The 18379-nt window shown below is 42.5% G+C and overlaps 1 protein-coding gene across 1 annotated transcript; it reads left to right on the forward strand.

Moving 5' to 3' along the window:
• Window positions 1-446: 446 nt before the first annotated feature.
• Window positions 447-17181, forward strand: sall3a (spalt-like transcription factor 3a). Its single transcript, XM_042107847.1, has 4 exons — window positions 447-1856; window positions 11336-14524; window positions 14730-15064; window positions 15419-17181. The coding sequence occupies exons 1-4, from the start codon at window positions 1775-1777 to the stop codon at window positions 15860-15862; spliced, it is 4050 nt and encodes a 1349-aa protein (XP_041963781.1). The 5' UTR covers window positions 447-1774; the 3' UTR covers window positions 15863-17181.
• Window positions 17182-18379: the final 1198 nt, after the last annotated feature.

Here is an 18379-nt window from a genome sequence, read left to right on the forward strand (position 1 = left end):
GTTTATCTGCATAAAGTAAAATCCAAACGCTTCATGAAAAGACGTGTTTTAGTTTTGGAAAGTAGTATGCTTCATATGCGTAAAATGCAGTAAATAAGGCATTCAAGGTATAATTGTTTTTCTTTTGATTTCTTTGCTATTTTATTTTGAATGTCATATGCATCAATTGATCTGTCTCACTCCTGTTAAATGAAAGCCCAGATCTACGTCTTTTGTGTAATTGGATGTTTGCTTTTAGCAACTGAAATATTTCCTCGAAATTGCTAAACTCTTATGAGATACATACATATTCGGGATGTCCATATTGGTATGAGCCCTTGCTTTGAACAGCAACGGTGTAGTACATCCTAGCGGTCGCTCCACGCAATGGGCTGAACTTTAAGCCCTGGGTTTAACTCCCTCACACACAGCCGAGTCTTGCACACACGGAACTATAGCAGTAGACAGCGAGAGCGGCGTCAGACCTCTCGTGAAATGAGCGCTCTTCTCGTGAAAAAAAGATCTATCACGAACACTCGTCAAAGTTTTACCATCATTATATCAGCAAGTGAAGTCGGAAACCACGAAGACTTACATCAAACTGCAGGCTATTTCTGCGTCCATCACGTTTGAACTCTCTATTCCAGTGGAAGAATAGAACACGGAGACCGACCGGAGGTGAACGCTATAGCCGGGAGCGAGGTACTTGGCGAAGGCAGAGAGGCTTGACCCGCACGCTGATCGGGTTGCGCTCTTTTCTGGCGTTTTTCGCTTGTTTTGTTTAACAAACGATTGACCGACTCTGCATCACGTTGATAAGAGGAAGACAGACGATCGAGTCTGTGATTCTGAACAAAGTTTTAGAGACATTTCTGGTGACTTTGACTGGTAGGTTGTTTTCTGCGTATCCACATGGACTTAATCAGATGCTTATTCAAATCAGAAGAAGTTATCAACAAAGCTGAGTATTCAGAAGAGTAATCATATAATTATTTTCAAGTACTGGTTATTTCCAGAAGTTTTGAAACGGCACTTGTTTTCTGGTGTCACTGGGAATTAATTTCATCGGCACGGGTTTCAGTCAACAGAGGATGAAGTTAAGACTCACTGCATAAACGATAACCTGCTTCAAGTCTCTATCAGTAAGCATCAAAAGCAAGAAAGGACTCCGCAAACTCCTCGACACACATGATCAAAGAGTAGCCAACTCAGTCACGTCTGGGACTCACAAAGTTCTCCACAATAAACGAGAAGAGATGGCAAAGTATGAGTGCGTTTGATGCAAGTTGCTCTCAGTCTTTACAGCAGTAGTGGAAAGTATGCTGAGACGGTGGCTGAAGTATGGAATACGACAAAAACAAAACAAGGCATCAATGAGTATACAGCACTCGTGAGTTAAAGCCCCAGTAGAAAAGGCGAGAAGCTGACCTTCCTCGAGTGAAGACCCCCCTGAGTGCTGGGCGTATTAAGCGATATTTGGTGTGTTGTTGGAGGAGGTGGATAGTGAGCAGAGAGACAGATAGTGTGAGGGTGAACCAGCTAATTGCTAAGTCCGTCCCTCATTACCATATCCAGTGTGTCCGCTGGACTTCAGCCAATCCGCCTCACACGGGCACCATTAATCGCAATGCATTATTCACTATCATAATTATATACCGACATGCGCAATCCACACAACGGCAACGCCAGCTAATTTCCGTAATTTTGCAACTCGACTATTTGTGAACATTTTTTTCATTCGCTCCTCGCTGATGTATCTGCAAAAAGCAGAAACAAGTCGCAGCGAACTAACAGCATGTCCCGTCGCAAGCAAGCGAAGCCTCAGCATCTCAAGTCGGACGAGGACCCTTCAGTTGTTGGGGTAATATCCGAAAATGGTAAGGCACTTTTAACTACTTTAAAACGTCAAGTTTTGATACTTGTTCTTTAAAAAATAAGTCAGCAGACTTTAATATTTCACTTTAATTCGTTTATAAACATAACATCGAAAGAGACTTTTCAGTTTGCGTCTATGTGGAATAAGCTACGGAAACTTTCGATACACATTCTTTTATATTGCACATATTTCGTTTTGATTCCCACATGCTTTTGTTTTGGGTAGATTAGTAACTTCTATTAACAGTACTCACGAGGTCGAGGGGTTATTGAGTTTAATGTTAATTTCCTTATTCCTGATACTATGTCAGTCCATAAAACAGGAGCCGAATATCATTTCATATTTGCAAAGCTGAAAGTTTAAGTCAGTCATCTTGGAAACATTGTAATGGACACAGGCTCGGTATTTATCTCAGTGCTGGAAGGAAGAGGTTCAATGCAGTCATCCACTTTTTTGAAGTCAGTAATATGTAAATCAAATAGACGCAGGAACAGACGCAGTCAACTAGGTTGTTTATCTTATATGTAGAGTTGCTCTTGACTTTAAGTGTTGAATACAGAAATTGTGTAGCAGATGATCACTTATTGTAAGCCTCTTAAAGAAAATCACAATTTGTGTTACAGAAAGTAGGGTCACATATTTATAGTAGCCAACCAGCTCTTTGTGTATTTAATTTGGCAACACCTAACTGAATTATTTTGGTCAGATGGCTCATGGAAAAAATGTCTTAGTCGGAAACCCATGGAATTCTTATATATAAAAAATAATTCAATCAATTTATACACATAGCCTACCCTATATATTTACAGCATTTTACTTAAAGACGGATTACACAACTTGACAGATTAGTAAGAATAATTAAGCACAGAATAATATACACAATGAAGATGGTGACGAGTTATTTTAGACGTTGAAAAATACACCAACGGTTTTTGGCAAATGTATAGTATTTTTTTAGAAGATAAGATGCAATACAGCAGAACTACAGCGAAGCAGTGTGACGAAGCCAATGCTGCAAAGTGCTGAAACTTAACAGAGCACAAGTTATGCCACTCATATCAGGAGCTCGTTGGTGCAGTGGTACTCATTGTATTGAGGTTAAAAGAAACCATGGCATATTCCGGAGCAATTAATTGTAGCGTGCGTTTTTGTCATGGAAATGTTTTTTGGTTTGATGCAGCCCATATAATTTTCACACTCTGTTGTTTCCTATATGTTGCTCCAGCCAAGCCAAACGCTCCCTGTTCAGTGTCAGCGCGATTGTTGTGTCATTGGGAAACTCTGATCCGTCTTCATGGAGTGAATAACCTACACTGATAGTTAAAACATATTAGAATAGGCCATAGTCAAGTAAATTTAAACATTTTTGCGTTGTATTTTGCCTCGCTTAAATTTGCGTTAGCCTATGTTATCAGTCATTATTCTTTAAACATTTACGAGTGTTGTTTGGCAATTCCTTCCTACTTTGGCTGCACTATCAGAAACGGTATGTGGGCACGCAGTAGAGTTGTATTTAAGAAAATATATGGACATGCTTAGCTATATGTCACGCACACACATTTATGTAGTTCTTATGTCACTAAATTATTCAAGTCGCTTCAACACTTTGGTGTTATATATGTTGGGGGCGAAATACCCTGACGATCAGGCATATAAATGAATGTTCGCAGCAATAGCTGTTAAATGAGAATAGTTGTGTCTTAGGTATAGTGGTAATGGTAGGTACGTTGATGTTGGAAAGCGGAATCTGAGGTCTGCGTCCGCAGTGATTGCTTTAGTGTGACCATTCAGTCCCTCTTAAGATCACTGACATTGAGAATTATTTCTCCTAAAACTGGTGTAATTACCTCTGATATAAGGTCATAGCACATGTGTGAACTGGAAGAAGCATTCATCCTTTTGAAACATTATACTGTATATCAAGATAAATGTTCCAGAATCATCCCTCCCCAAGAAGCCTCTGTAGCCATAGCTAAGGGTCAGCCATGTTTGACCTAATCATTTTCATCTGATACAGACTAGAGAATAAACCACATAAACTAAATAGTATACCACTCAATTGACATGTTTACAACCAGCCAAACATGTGGCTCAGGGCAAACTGTTCTGGATGGGTTTACCTTTTGTTTCTAACAGGGTGACTTTTCTTTAAATTGTTGCATTATCATTGGGTTTTGTACAAACATCCACATGTAGTGTGGTGATTATAATTTTGAATTCTATTATTTGTATGGAAGTCAGGATGCCACTTTTGATGCAGATGCACATTTTAAAATGGCGCCCTGTTACACTATAACTGTGTGTGTAAACAGTATGTGACACAATCAGAGTGGAGAGAATGATTTTAGAGAATGAAAATGTGATTTTATATTTTCAAAAAGGGTTGATACAAGGCCGCAGTGAATTTTAATTCTATATAATAAATTGAGCCTACCTTACCATATCATGTTTTAAAAAATCTTGTATTATGCAAGGTGACAGAAATACAAGATACACTTGAGATGCAAAGATCATATATTGATAGAGTTGAAAAGAAACATGCCCTGGCATTTAAACAAGCCATATAGTCATACAGTATATACCTTCAATCCCACACAAGCCCATACTCCCAGACACAATCACACATGTAAATGCAAATATATATTCAGTCCGACACACACACACATTTGAACACGGAGACAAGCAGAAAAATGTCCTCACAGTCACATGCTGCGAACACAGACACATACATACACATACCATCAGTGACATGCATACAACTACACATACACACACAGACACACAAACACAGTAAGTTATATACCATATAGTTTGTTTGCACACACACACACATACATTTTCTTTCACTCTCTCTCTCACTCTCTGTCTCTCTCTCTCTCTCTCACACACACACACACACACACTCGCTCACAAACACACACACACACACACACACACACACACACACACACACACACACACACACACAGATTTCAAGACCTTTCCTTACTGTGGTATTACAGTATTACCTCACGGTTCACGATTCTCTCTGTTATAGTATTCTCTTATCAATATACTGAAGCTGGAAAACTAATGCATCGTTGGTAATTATTAATCTTTAAATAATATTGCTATAATTACAGTACTATAAACTATTTACATAATTTTACTGTAATTTTACTAATTCATAAAATGACAGTGACATATTTACACACTCAGTCATTGAATTTCAATTGAATATTTATCTTGTCCAATCTGACTCTCATTTTACACACTCTTACATAAGTATACATACGTAAACTAACATATCCGCATATTCTATTACGGTATTGATATTTTTAATGCAATATATAACAGCCGTTTGGTAGCAATTGCCATTTAAAAAGGACTAAGTGTCTTTTGTTAAACAACACTATGCTGCTTTTTAAACTGCTCTCATCTTCCAACAGATACACTCTTGCACACGCACACACACACATACGGACACACATACGGACACATACGGACACACACACACAGACACACACACACACAAACAACACACACACACACACACACACACACACACACACACACACACACACACACACAGACACACACACACACACACACACACACACACACACACACACACACATGCGCGATGTTCAGACGTTAGCACGGATTTATAAGTAACCAATGCCCGCATTGTTTTCCAATGTAGTGATTAGGTCTCTTTTGTGCAGCGTTCATGAGAGGGTGGGGAATCACACGTGGTGCCAACAAGCGTTTGTCTCTCCTCCCTCCCTCCCCTGCCAGACCCCCATCAGCCACCCCCCCCCCACCCCTCCGAGTCTGCCCCAGGGCACCTTTCCTCCATCGCCCCTTAGGGTGGGTGGTTGGGAGCGCTTTGTACACCCTGCTGACTTAACCTTTGCCTATTTGGCCCTGTCAGAGGCTGCCAGTGGATGTCAAGCCCATAATACAATTAGTACATCTGTGCCATTGACCTTGGCAGTGTGGCTCAAGCAGTTGTCCTAGAAAGTGTTAACATTGATGGGCTTTCATCTTGCCGCCACTGCTTCCTCCCCAGTCAGACACTCCTAAGCCTCCTGTGAGCTCTCCAACCCCCAGCAGGACTGCACAGGGCGGGCAGGAATCTCACAACACCCACAGACGCATACACACACGCCTGGACACACACACACACACACACACACAGAGACAGGCAGATGCGGGAAGAGACAGTCACACGCAAGAAAACAAATTCAAATACATGTGTATACACTCACTCATAAACATACACAGAAAGATAGACAGATGGACATCTCTCCCTCTCTTGCGCTGTCTCTTGCTTGTGTGTACACACAGACAGACAGACAGACAGACAGACAGCGATTATTGAGACACGACGACCATTCCTACAATTTCTTTATTTATTTGTTATTTCAAAAAGGAAATATTGTTTTTGGCTGTTGGAATATGAATTTAATACATTTAGTATTTTTACAAATGTTTTTAAAACATTTGATGCACTGTCTGTATACAAAGTGTAAGAGATTGTAAGGTATTTATGTGAAACAAGAACTAATCTATAGTGAGACAGACTGAGACAAGAAAAAAAAACATGAAAAAGGAAGATAAAGATGAGTGGATGAAATGAACGAAGGGAAAGAAAGAATCTCTTTGGCTAACCAGAGACAACTCTGATGCCTCCCACTTCCCCTCGCTTCTGCGTGTAGTTTGGCTTTTGTTTTAATCCACTCGCACCATTTGGTTGGAGGTCTAACAGACCACCCACATAGCTATGCCAAAGATGTCCTGGAGAGGAGGTTGGCTTTTCATTCTTTCTTTCTTTCACTTTTTCTCTGCTTTTTTTCTGTCTGTTTTGTCCTGTCTTTTCTACTTTTTTTCCCTCGGGATTCAGAATATATATGTTGTGCAGATAACAGCTTGGAAGTCAGGCACACATAAATATGAGGTCCCCATTGAAAGCGGGACAACGAACGCGATGCGCACTGCCGGACAAAATGCCGTCATTGAATACTGTATTGCCTGGCCTGCACAAACAAATCGTTAATGTTTTGGCTGCTAGCGCATCTGCACACAGTGACAAAGACCTCACTGTTTACGGGAATATAGAGTCGTTACTGTACCACTCTGCATAAGGGTCGGGGCTTGGGAAAGCACGAGAGCGAGAGAGAGAGAGAGAGAGATAGAGAGAGAGAGAGAGAGAGAGAGAGAGAGAGAGAGAGAAAGCTTCTGAGGGATAGTGCTGCAGGTGTAGAGAGGAGAACTGATGGGGAGTGTTTGGGGGGATGGAGGGCAGCACTGGCATTGGTGTTGGCGGGTAGGCCGCAATGTGAGGCCAGGCTTGGCGGACGCAGCTCACATCACCTCCTCATTTGTAAGCAGGCAGAGACGATGATGGCTGCTCTCTTAACAGGGTGGCCTTTACAAAGTTGGGAAGTAGGGGAGGGGGGGGGGGGCAGTAAGAGAGATAGAGAGGGAGAGAAAAGGAAGAAGCCAAAGAAATAAAAATAGGATAGAACTAAGTGAAGAAGAAAATGCTATGGAAAAAAAGTGTCATTCGCACAGGAATTCCGCAACATTGTTAAACACAGCAGGCATCCTTGTATGCTCCCCTCCAGCACCCCCCCCCCCACACACACACACACACACACACACACCACCACCACCACCACCCCTTTATTTAGGCTCAGTCTATGGCTGTCTATGGCAGTTCATCCCCTCTTTCTTCATTTTGAAGTCATCCCAACTCTTAAAAAAGAATGCACTTTTTGAAAGGGGTGGTTGTGCTACAAATGCAACAAATTTGGCGCTTTGCGAGGAGGGCGCACACCAGGCCACCTTGTGGCACGCTGCGCCACAAAAGCATGTGATGTCATAAAAGATGTCTTTGTGAGCCTAAAACAGCACTCTAGCGACAGACCACAGAGTGACAAGCCCCTGGAGATCTCAGGGGCATAAACCTTAAAAGAAAGATGGCCTCATAGCCGTGGAGTTGAGTTATGTGCCTTTAAAAAAAAAAAACAGCCCATTCTTTGAAGAATGTTCCCAAGTGAACGGAAACGGTGTGATCTTCTGGAATTTCTCATTAAGTGGGTCAGCATTTGTGGGTACCTGAATGTGATTGTCTGAGTGTTTCCCCCCTGTGTGTTGATATGTGTGTGTGTGTTGATATGTGTGTGTGTATGTGTGTGTGTGTGTGCGTGTGGTGTCTCAAATGAATATGGAAATGGTTAAGAATGGAGTGTTTGTAATTGCTCGATACTCTGCTCAATACATTGCTCTGTGACTTTCAGTGAATCAGTGGAGAGCATGAATACTTTATCTGATATAATATGTCAGATTAGCGGTCTCAGTTAGCATGCCAAAGATTGCTCACCAAGATAGCGGATACAATGATTCAAAGTCTACAATCCCTCTATTGATTCGCTTGAGCTTCATATTTGCATTTGAGTAAAGGAAGACTCTTAAAGGAATGAAAAACGCATTGGATTTTTTAATGCCTTCCTTTCCTATGCTATAGAAGAATCAATATGCCGCTTCTCGTCTGTTGCTTTCTCCTTCCCTTTCTCTTTCTTTCTGTCTCCCTCTCCCTCTCTCTCTCTCTCTATCACTACCTTTCTCTAGTCTTTCTATTCTTGCACCCTCTCTTTCTCTTCCTCCACTTTTCTTTCTGCACCTTTCTCTTTTTTCCATTTATCCTCCATCCCTCCCCTCCACTCTCTTTTTTGTATTCTTTCAGGCCTTTTTGCCCCACATTTGATATACAGCCCATACAAATAGATTAGGTGCTTTGCTAATATTTTAAAATGTTCTAGCCTATTAAGGTTAATTAATTAAACAAATCAAATGACAAAATGTAAATTTACATGCCATCACAACAATGTTCCATGTTCCATACAAGATACAACAAAACATTTTTTTTGTGAAGTTAAAAGGTGAATATTCTAAATTGTGTGAGGATATAGGGAACTCTGAATGCTTTTAATACATTATACATGATGAGTACATGATACAATAAAATATTTCATCTAGACAGCAAACTTGGTTAATTATGTTGTGTGATAGATTGATTTAATTTAAAAAGAACAACATCATAATGAAATTACATTACTGCTCAATTAGCATGTGTGTGCTTGAATTGGTTTATGTAGTTCCTGTTACTGAAATTATATATGAAAAACAGTGTAAAGAGATAACCTAGCCTCTCAGTTAATCGATTATAATTCTGTGTGATTTGATATGACCTATCACCTTAAGATATGGCAACACAGACCCCTTTTGATTTTCTTTGCTCCACACGTGTTAGTAGTTCTTAGAAAAATAGCGTTGTGGGAGCGGGAGCTTTTGAAAAAAGAAATAAACAAAGCCAAAGCCTTCAGCAGTGAGCCAATGAGGCAAAAAAAAGAGAAAGAAGAAACCAACAAAAGATAGCTTAAATCTTTTCATGTCGTTTTCTCTTTCTTTCATTACTTTTGGCTTCAAGTCAATTCTTTGCATGTGGACATGGATGTCTTTGTCACACTGTATGGAGATAAATAGAAAAAAATAAAAACCAAATAACGGCCGGCTGTGGCGTCAGCCCTTCCCTCTGGGTAGGCAGGATGAGCGGATAGCCCTCTCCAAAAGCCTTTTTGTTGATTATTAATTAAGTTAAAGAAATCGGACCCTGATGGTCGAGTCGCCCCTTTGGCGAGGAATTACAGAAAGAGTGATGAATTCCTTCACTAATGACTCATTTAGATGAGACGCAGAGACGAGTAAACGTCCCGTGGCCTCTCCAGAATGACTGACGCAAAGGGCAAGAACTCTATGCACCATGCTCTCTGTCCTTAGAACATTCTAGAACAAACGTCATGCAGAAGCTTTCACACACAGTAGTGAAGAGTGCATGAAAAAAGTGTGTTTGATTATGAATGTTTGACATTATCTGATGCAAACATTTTAGGGTGAGGATTTGTGAATTTGCTGTTGCTGTTTATTTATTTATCTTTTTGGTATTGAGAACAGGTTTGCCTTGTATTATTCTTTACAATACAGCATCTGGTGTTTGACTTTGCATGAATTGCATATATTATTTCAGATAACTTTTGAGATACAAATGAGCTATTATAGGAAGACACCTACAGCAAGAACAGAGAAATCCTTTATGTTTATAGTGTAAAAAGCAAGGCAAGGGACCATACATCAACTTAAGTGTAAAAATGAACCTGAAAACTACAACCCTGAAAGTAAGAGTTTATCTCAACATGTTTTCCTAAAGGTCTAATTATGTCTACTGATTTAAGGTCAGATTTGAGAAGGTCTCTGAAGTAAAGCAGTCATGTTGTTTTCCATACAAGAAAACAGGGGTAATTCGAATTAAACTCCCAGTAAACACACAAGTCTCTTTCTCTCTCTTTCTCTCTCTCTCTCTCTCTCTCTCTCTCTCTCTCTCTCTCTCTCTCTCTCACACACACACACACACCACACATACACACACACTCTACCCCCACACAAACGTGCACACACACACATTTCCACAGAAAGGGCCTATTTCAACTGGGCATATCCATAGATATGGAGAGGATTGGTTGTTGACCAGGTGTTAATAAGGCCTTTGCTTTGTGAACATGTTTGTCATCTTTGCTCAGAATGGCAATATGCAGAGGAAGAAGTGGCTTCTTACAAATGTGATTAAACATATGTAACTAATCAAGGACATTGCTGCTATGGCACAAGCATATAATTTGTTGGGTTACATTCTGAAAGAAAGGAAAAAAAAGTTACATTTTTTATCATTTGAAAATGCCAAGCTATGAATACAACTAAAGATTTTCACTCATCATTCACAAATGATAAAGACACCCTAGACAAAAAAAAAAAAAACAATTTGTTACAGCCTTAAACCTATTGAGAGTCATGCTATTTCTATCTCGAGGCTGAATAATTGTGTGGAATTTGCTAAAGGTTAAACCGGTCAGCTTGTTTAAATGCAGAGGTTATATATTACTTTAGCAATGCTAAATGAAGAGGTTCAGGCATTTGAAATTCAGGTGGAAATAAGGGGGCTTGATAGCAGAGGGGAATCCTAATAGGGCCATCAAAGGCCTGATTTGTACTCAACTGGCAAGGCAGCTGTGAATTGTATGAAAATATTGGAAATCAATAGCGTCTATGGAATTTCATTAAGAGGCAGTATCCACAATTGATAGGCCCTCATAATTTGATGGATTACACAAAGAAAATTATTAGCTGGCTATAGAGAGTTGGGTAGAATGCGCAAAACTGGGTCTGGAGAATTGGTGAAGTAGGGCAATTTGTTCTGATAAAAAAGAATATTGATTTTGGCAATGGTTAAAAAAAAAGAATTAAAGGTTAAATCTTTGCAGAGTGGTTGTGAAACTTCACTGAATGCCTTTGGATTATTTATTCATGTATTCTATTTTTTCTTTCTTTCTTTCACCCACCCCACCCCCCACCCCTCTCCCCTCCTCTCTTACCCTCTCTCAGTCCCAGGTGAAGTCCTGGAGGATGCAGACAGTGGGAACGAGAGTCGCAGCGGCAGCGAGGAGACTCATGTGTGCGAGAAATGCTGCGCGGAGTTCTTCAAATGGTCCGACTTCTGCGAGCACTTGAAAACCTGCACCAAGAACCCCCTGGTGCTGATTGTGAATGAGAACGAGGCCACTCCAGACCCCTCCCTGGAGTACCCCGGGGAGCCCTCGCCCGTCCCCAGCTGCCCCAGCGACCCTGCAGACAGTGAGGAGGCCGGGGAGGGCAGCCAGACCCCAGCCGAGGGGGACGATGGGGCGGAGATGATGCTGGAGAGGGGAGCAGCTACAATGGAGAAAGACGACGAGCCCATGGAGGTGGAAATGTCCCCGGAGAAGCCTGCGGTGGACCCAGAGGACCAGGATGCTTCAGCCGAGCCCGACGCCCCCCTACCTCAGATTGATGATGCTGTCCAGCCCTCGGGGACTGGAAGCTATGGCATGCCCAGCACAAATGTCACCCTGGAGACATTGCAGAGCACTCGTGTGGCTGTGGCCCAGTTCTCGCAGAGCTTCAGAGGAGGGGCCTTGGCGGGAGGTGTCTCCACCATGGCCATTCCCATGATCCTGGACCAGTTGATGGCCCTGCAGCAGCAGCAGATCCACCAGCTCCAGCTCATTGAGCAGATCCGGAACCAAGTGGCACTGATGAACAGGCAGCCCTCCAGTCAGCCAGCCCTTGGCCACCACGCTCCACACCACAGCACCGGCTCAGCATCCCAGGGAGTGGCCTCCTCCTCCTGCATCCCAGCGCTGCCTAGTCAGCTGCAGCTCCACAACTTCATAACACCTCCGGTGCACCAACTGCCAGTCAGGGTCCCAGCAACGCTGAACGGCCCGGGCCCTGCATCGCTAACATCCGTTCTCGAGGGTCCCCTTAACCATGCCACCCAGGCAGGAGGCCCGCTGGCCAGTGCTGGGCTGTCCAACAGCACGTCCACCAACTCTTCGTTCCCTCCATCGAGCAGCAATGTGGTGTCCTCTTTACTGCCCCCAAGCACAATTTGTAACACAAGCAGCATCAGCAGCAGCAGTGCTGGAGCATTAGGTGGCATTACCAGCAGTGTCACCCTACCTAGGAACTCCTCTAGTCCCCCAACCTTGACCCACGGCAGCCTCTTGAGTTCATCCTCCAGTATCTCAAACATGCCTCTGATACCTCACAGTTCCTCAAGTAGCGTCATATTCCCCAACCCACTTGCTAGCATCGCAGCCACGGCTAATGCCCTTGATCCCCTGTCGGCTATGATGAAGCATCGTAAGGGCAAGCCGCCGAACGTGTCTGTGTTTGACACCAAGCCTAGCTCTGATGATCCCTTCTTCAAACACAAATGTAGGTTCTGCGCCAAGGTCTTTGGCAGTGACAGCGCTCTTCAAATTCACCTGCGCTCACACACTGGTGAAAGGCCGTTCAAGTGCAACATATGTGGCAACCGCTTCTCGACAAAGGGCAACCTCAAGGTCCACTTCCAGAGGCATAAAGAAAAATATCCCCACATTCAAATGAACCCGTATCCAGTTCCAGAGTACCTGGACAATGTGCCCACCAGCTCAGGCATCCCATATGGAATGTCACTTCCTCCAGAGAAACCAGTCACCACTTGGCTGGACAGCAAACCTGTCCTTCCCACAATACCAACCTCTGTTGGCCTCCAGCTCCCACCAACCCTCCCTAGCATGATGAGTGGCTACGGTGATTCTCCAAGTCTTACCCCTTTAAGCAGATCACCTCAAAGGCCATCTCCACCATCCAGTGAGTGTGCTTCTCTGTCTCCTAATCTGCTCAATTCTGAGGCCAGTATGTCCCGCACTTCTGAGTCACCTCGGCCCAACAACACTGCCGGGATTGACGCATCTCCTGTTCTGAAACCTGAGGGAGTTCATCTGCCGCCCAACTGCACCACAAGGCCAGGGGAGACCACTAACAGCAACACAACCTCTGTGACCCAGGTCGCGATCTCGGCAACTGTCACCATGACCACAGCCACTACTCAGAACACCAACCCCACGACTCCTCCCACCTCGACCTCCCACCCTTCTCTCCCTATGATGTCCGACCAGTTCAAAGCCAAGTTTCCTTTTGGGGGGCTCCTGGACTCTATGCAAACCTCAGAAACCTCAAAGCTGCAGCAGCTAGTGGAGAACATTGACAAGAAGATGACGGATCCCAACCAGTGTGTCATCTGCCACCGAGTGCTCAGTTGCCAGAGTGCCCTGAAGATGCACTACCGCATCCATACTGGAGAGAGACCCTTCAAATGCAAGATTTGTGGCCGTGCATTCACCACCAAGGGCAACCTAAAAACACACTTTGGGGTTCACAGATCCAAACCCCCACTTCGTGTCCAGCACTCTTGCCCCATCTGCCAGAAAAAGTTCACTAACGCCGTGGTGCTTCAGCAGCACATCCGAATGCACATGGGAGGACACATTCCAAACACTCCCCTACCAGAGGGATTTCAGGACATGGACACTGATCTGTCATTTGATGAGAAGAGCCTTGATGCCATGAGCAACTATGACGATGATCTCATTGATGAAATGGAGCAGGCTATGGAAGATGAGGCTGATCTGAAAGATGGGGAAATTGATCCAACCAAACCCCTCATGCACTCATCAGAGATGTCTCCAGGAAGCTCTCCCCCGACCTCCGTCATCTCCAGTATTGCCGCCTTGGAGAACCAGATGAAGATGATCGACTCCACTGTAAACATGACTCGTTCTTTTAGACAGAAACCCATGGAGAACGGGATCGGCTTCGGGGGCGAGAACGACTGCTTCAACCACGACTCATTTTCGGCTGGAGGCGACCTCGAAAACCACAGTGTGGGGAGTCCAGCCTTGTCCGAGTCGTCTGGCTCCATGCAAGCTCTCTCGCCGACTCACAGCCAATCCGAGAGTCACCGTTCCAAGTCCCCAGGCACAACAAACAACACTGGAGCTCCAGCAGAGGAGGGTCAGGGACAGGGACAGGGACAGGAGAGTGGGTCTGCCACAGCCACGGTGAAATCTGAAAAATCTGAAACGCCTTCCCCAGCTTCTGCAGCAGAGAACAATGGAGCCCTGGACCTAACTGCAACCCAGCCTGGAAGGCACTTTATCAAAGAGGAACATCAGTTCAGCATGCTCTTCTTAGGCAGAGACAGAGGTAATTTAACATGTCTAAATAATTATGTTTCAATGGCAGCATGGCATGTACACATAGCTTAACCTACATTTTTTTGGCCCCTGGGGATTAAATCTTGTGTTGGTGTCTTTTTCAAAAATTATATGAAATAATCATCAAAATCAATGAAATTGATCACTGTGATGTGTGTGTTTATTAACATCTTAACCTCAATTGTGTATTACAGGTTTTAACAGTCCCGGCATGGTCACTGCACCCAACATGATCAAACTGGAGATGAACGGCCACAGCAAACCGTCCTCACTAAGTGAAGGTCCCCACATGCCCATGGGCATCCAGGTACCCGCTGCTGCACCCCAGACAGTGATGAGCTCCAACCTCACACCCATGCTGGCTCCACCTCCACCCCGCCGCACCCCCAAGCAGCACAACTGCCATTCTTGTGGGAAGAATTTCTCGTCGGCCAGCGCTTTGCAGATCCACGAGCGCACTCACACTGGAGAGAAGCCCTTTGTGTGCTCCATCTGTGGAAGGGCATTCACCACCAAGGGAAACTTGAAGGTACTTATTCAAATCAATTCGATTTCAAAGTCATTTACATTAATTTCAAATGTTAAAGTAGTGCATGCACATGTTTTTTTAAAAATAATCTGTTAATAATAATAATAATAATAATAATAATAATAATAATAATGCCAGTTTTAATTCTATAAACCGTAATGTGTAAGTACAGGTATTATTATTATTATTATTATTATTATTATTATTATTACATATTTCATTAACATATGATTTTGTTTTATGCATAGAGTTTAATTAAAAAATGAATTATATTTATGTCTCAAATTTAATTTTAATTAAATTTAATTAACTCAAATTTAAATGCTAATTGATGTTTTTTTGTTGTTGCTGTAGGTTCATATGGGCACACATATGTGGAACAATGCCCCAGCCAGGAGAGGGCGTCGTCTTTCGGTTGAAAACCCAATGGCCCTTTTGGGTGGTGACGCCATGAAGTTCAGTGAAATGTTCCAGAAGGATCTGGCGGCACGGGCCATGAATGTGGACCCAGGATTTTGGAACCAGTATGCGGCTGCCATCAGCAATGGCCTGGCCATGAAGAACAATGAGATCTCTGTCATCCAGAATGGAGGTATCCCCCAACTGCCTGTCAGTTTAGGTGGTGGTGGTATCCCCTCACTGGGGAGCATGTCAGGGGGCATGTCGGGAGGCATGGACAGGGCACATACCGGCAGTAGCCCCCCTATGACTGGTCTAGAGAAAGCCAGCCTAGAGGTGGGGGCTGGACACCCCTTTTCAAGATTTATTGAGGACAATAAAGAGATTGGGATCAATTAATGAAAGACTTTAAGGCAGGAAAAAATGCAAGCAGAAAGACTGAGACTGTCTCAAAATGTGGAAAAGTAACTGTTAATCCAGTTTAATCCAGTTTGATTATGTACTATATTATGTACAGATGACCTTTTTCTGTTTGGTTTTTGGAACAATAGTATTCAGTATTGATTAGAGGTATTTACCTTTTTCCCATCCCTCTTAATTCACTCATATGAAGAAACTTTGTCTCTTGTTTGAGAATCTGTTGTCTTGCAAGATTTGCATGGTACTTATTTGGTTCCTATCAGTATGTTTGACTGCTTTTGAGGATTATTTTCCCAAAAAAAGTAAAAAAAAGATAATATTGATAATAATCTTAATATTGAGGATGATGATGAAGAAGAAGATGATTATGATGATAATGCTATGCTGACTCAGTTGATATGAGCAAGTTTTGGAGGGGTGAACACTGAGATCTACTAGACTGACCTAATTGTGCATAGACTGTCTGACTCTGAACATCCAGTTCCTTAAATGATATTTGTTTTGTTAAATGATATTTGACACAAGGGAGTGAAACAGGTGAAATTGAAGTGACTTTGTTTTAGTGCTCGCCTAATACTTTTTTTCTCATGAAGTAGAAACTTGAAAAAAAAGTTTGAACTATTTTAATCTTTACATTTAGTCTCTTGGCATTGTCTTATATTAATGTCCAGTGTCTTTAGTATTTATATTGACAAAAAAGCGGGTATAAGAAAATATATTTAATGCCCCCTCCCCATCACCCTCCTTTTATTGGTCCTTTTTTCTAAACTTCAGACTTCTATTATGGATATATCTTTCAATAAAGGTAAAATGGCAGTTCATTTGACCAATAAACACACATTGTGAAGTTTTATTTGGATATCTAGCATAGATATGTGTAAGAGGCCAGGTACACAGAGAGGAAGCTGAGATATCTAAAGCTGCTAGTTCCCACAAAACCTGCTTTTAACCTTTGTAAAAAAGAAAAGAAGAAGAAAAAAAAGACTATCCTCAGATATTATTGTGTATAAAATAACTAGTATGCATATTTTGTAAGACATGATAAAAAAGGACATCTGAAGTCGAGCATATTTGTCATGATCGTGAATGCACTTTTTAGCGGAAAAAAGTTTTTTGTCTGTACAATTCCATTAATGTTTTTTGATTGAGCTATCACTCGTTGTTTTTATTGTGTTCTGTGCAGAGTCCCTCTGGACTTTGAGCCGTGGGCAGCGTTATGATGATACCTTTGCTCACCATCAGGCTCTGGGTCTCAGTCGCTCCATCAAATCCTATTCAAATAAAATGAGAGAACAGGACGTGTGTACTGTACGTGTGTGTGCGTGTGTGTGCGCTTGTGTGTGTGTGTGTCCTGTGATGCTATTCTTCTTGACAACCCTTGGGAGTTTTGTGAATATTTCTTTTTTTCAGTCATCGCTTTAGCAGATGCTAAGATGACTACAAGTGGTGGAAATGTGGAACTCTCTATAGTAACAACTTAATCTAATTTGCTCCAGTGTTTCTGGGCCACAGTTTACCTCGATGTTGAGCACTTTGCAAAAGAGGAGCAAATAAATTACTTTATGTTGGTCACATGTGAGCAGAATTCCGAGCATCGGTTCTTTGGACAGCAGTCTTAAGAGAGTGAGCAGGGACAAGGCAAGAATAGAGGTGAGGACTTGTGCAAAGTCCCACTGAATAACAAATACACTATAAGCTAGTGTGTGTATTCATGTAGTCATCTGTTTCTGAGAATATTTTATAACATAGATGCATTGTCCTCTTGGCTTACCCTACACCATCTCTCCAAATGAAAAGAAGAAAATGGCTTAAAAAAAGTATCTGAATTCTCAGACCCCTTGCATTTCTATCTGCATTTTTCTACAGGTCTGCTCCCTTGTTATTTTACAATTAAACAAGTAGAAAGGCTTCACATCATCTTGCTTCAAACACATTTCCTATTCAGAAATGTTTGTCCCTTGAGGAAAGGCTCCCCGCTAAATTACGGAATTGTTTTCATTATCGTGACTTATTCTGTGGTTTGCAATAAATTTGTATGGGGCAAAATTTTTATGCAGGTCACTGTGATGGGTTGCGAGACTCTGCAAATCCCTGGAAACCCTTGACTAACCCTTACATGGTGATCATATTTTAGAAAGGCCCCGTTGTTGGCAGTTTATTGTGTCATAGGGATTTGACTAAAGTCCGAGGGGATAATGTTATTATCACACTTGGTTGTTGCCGTTTTGAAGTTTTCAAGGAGGGTAAAAAAGTGTTTCCTCGTAAGGAAAACTGTGAAGAACAGCTTATTTTCTGAGGGCTTAATGGGACGGGTTTGTGAAGTTCACGAGTCCACTTGGCCCCTGGCCTTCTAATCTCATCTGCCTCCTGTGCAACCAGTATAAGGCCTCGATACGTGTGAACAATACAATCCTGCCCCTTCTGAGCCAAATGAAAGGCTGTTTGAGTCCATCTGTGCTTAGGTAATATTAAGAATTGCAGTCAAAGGTTATCAGA

The sequence above is a fragment of the Alosa sapidissima genome, chromosome 10 (assembly GCF_018492685.1).
Source record: "Alosa sapidissima isolate fAloSap1 chromosome 10, fAloSap1.pri, whole genome shotgun sequence".
Taxonomy (NCBI): domain Eukaryota; kingdom Metazoa; phylum Chordata; class Actinopteri; order Clupeiformes; family Clupeidae; genus Alosa; species Alosa sapidissima.

What these genes read in the sequence shown, in the direction of transcription:
- sall3a (XM_042107847.1), top strand. Translation starts at nt 1,775, where the DNA reads ATGTCCCGTCGCAAGCAAGCGAAGCCTCAGCATCTCAAGTCGGACGAG. An exon ending in CTTCTTAGGCAGAGACAGAG is followed by an intron (nt 14,525 to 14,729) that starts GTAATTTAACAT and finishes TGTGTATTACAG; the next exon opens with GTTTTAACAGTCCCGGCATG. An exon ending in CCACCAAGGGAAACTTGAAG is followed by an intron (nt 15,065 to 15,418) that starts GTACTTATTCAA and finishes TTGTTGCTGTAG; the next exon opens with GTTCATATGGGCACACATAT.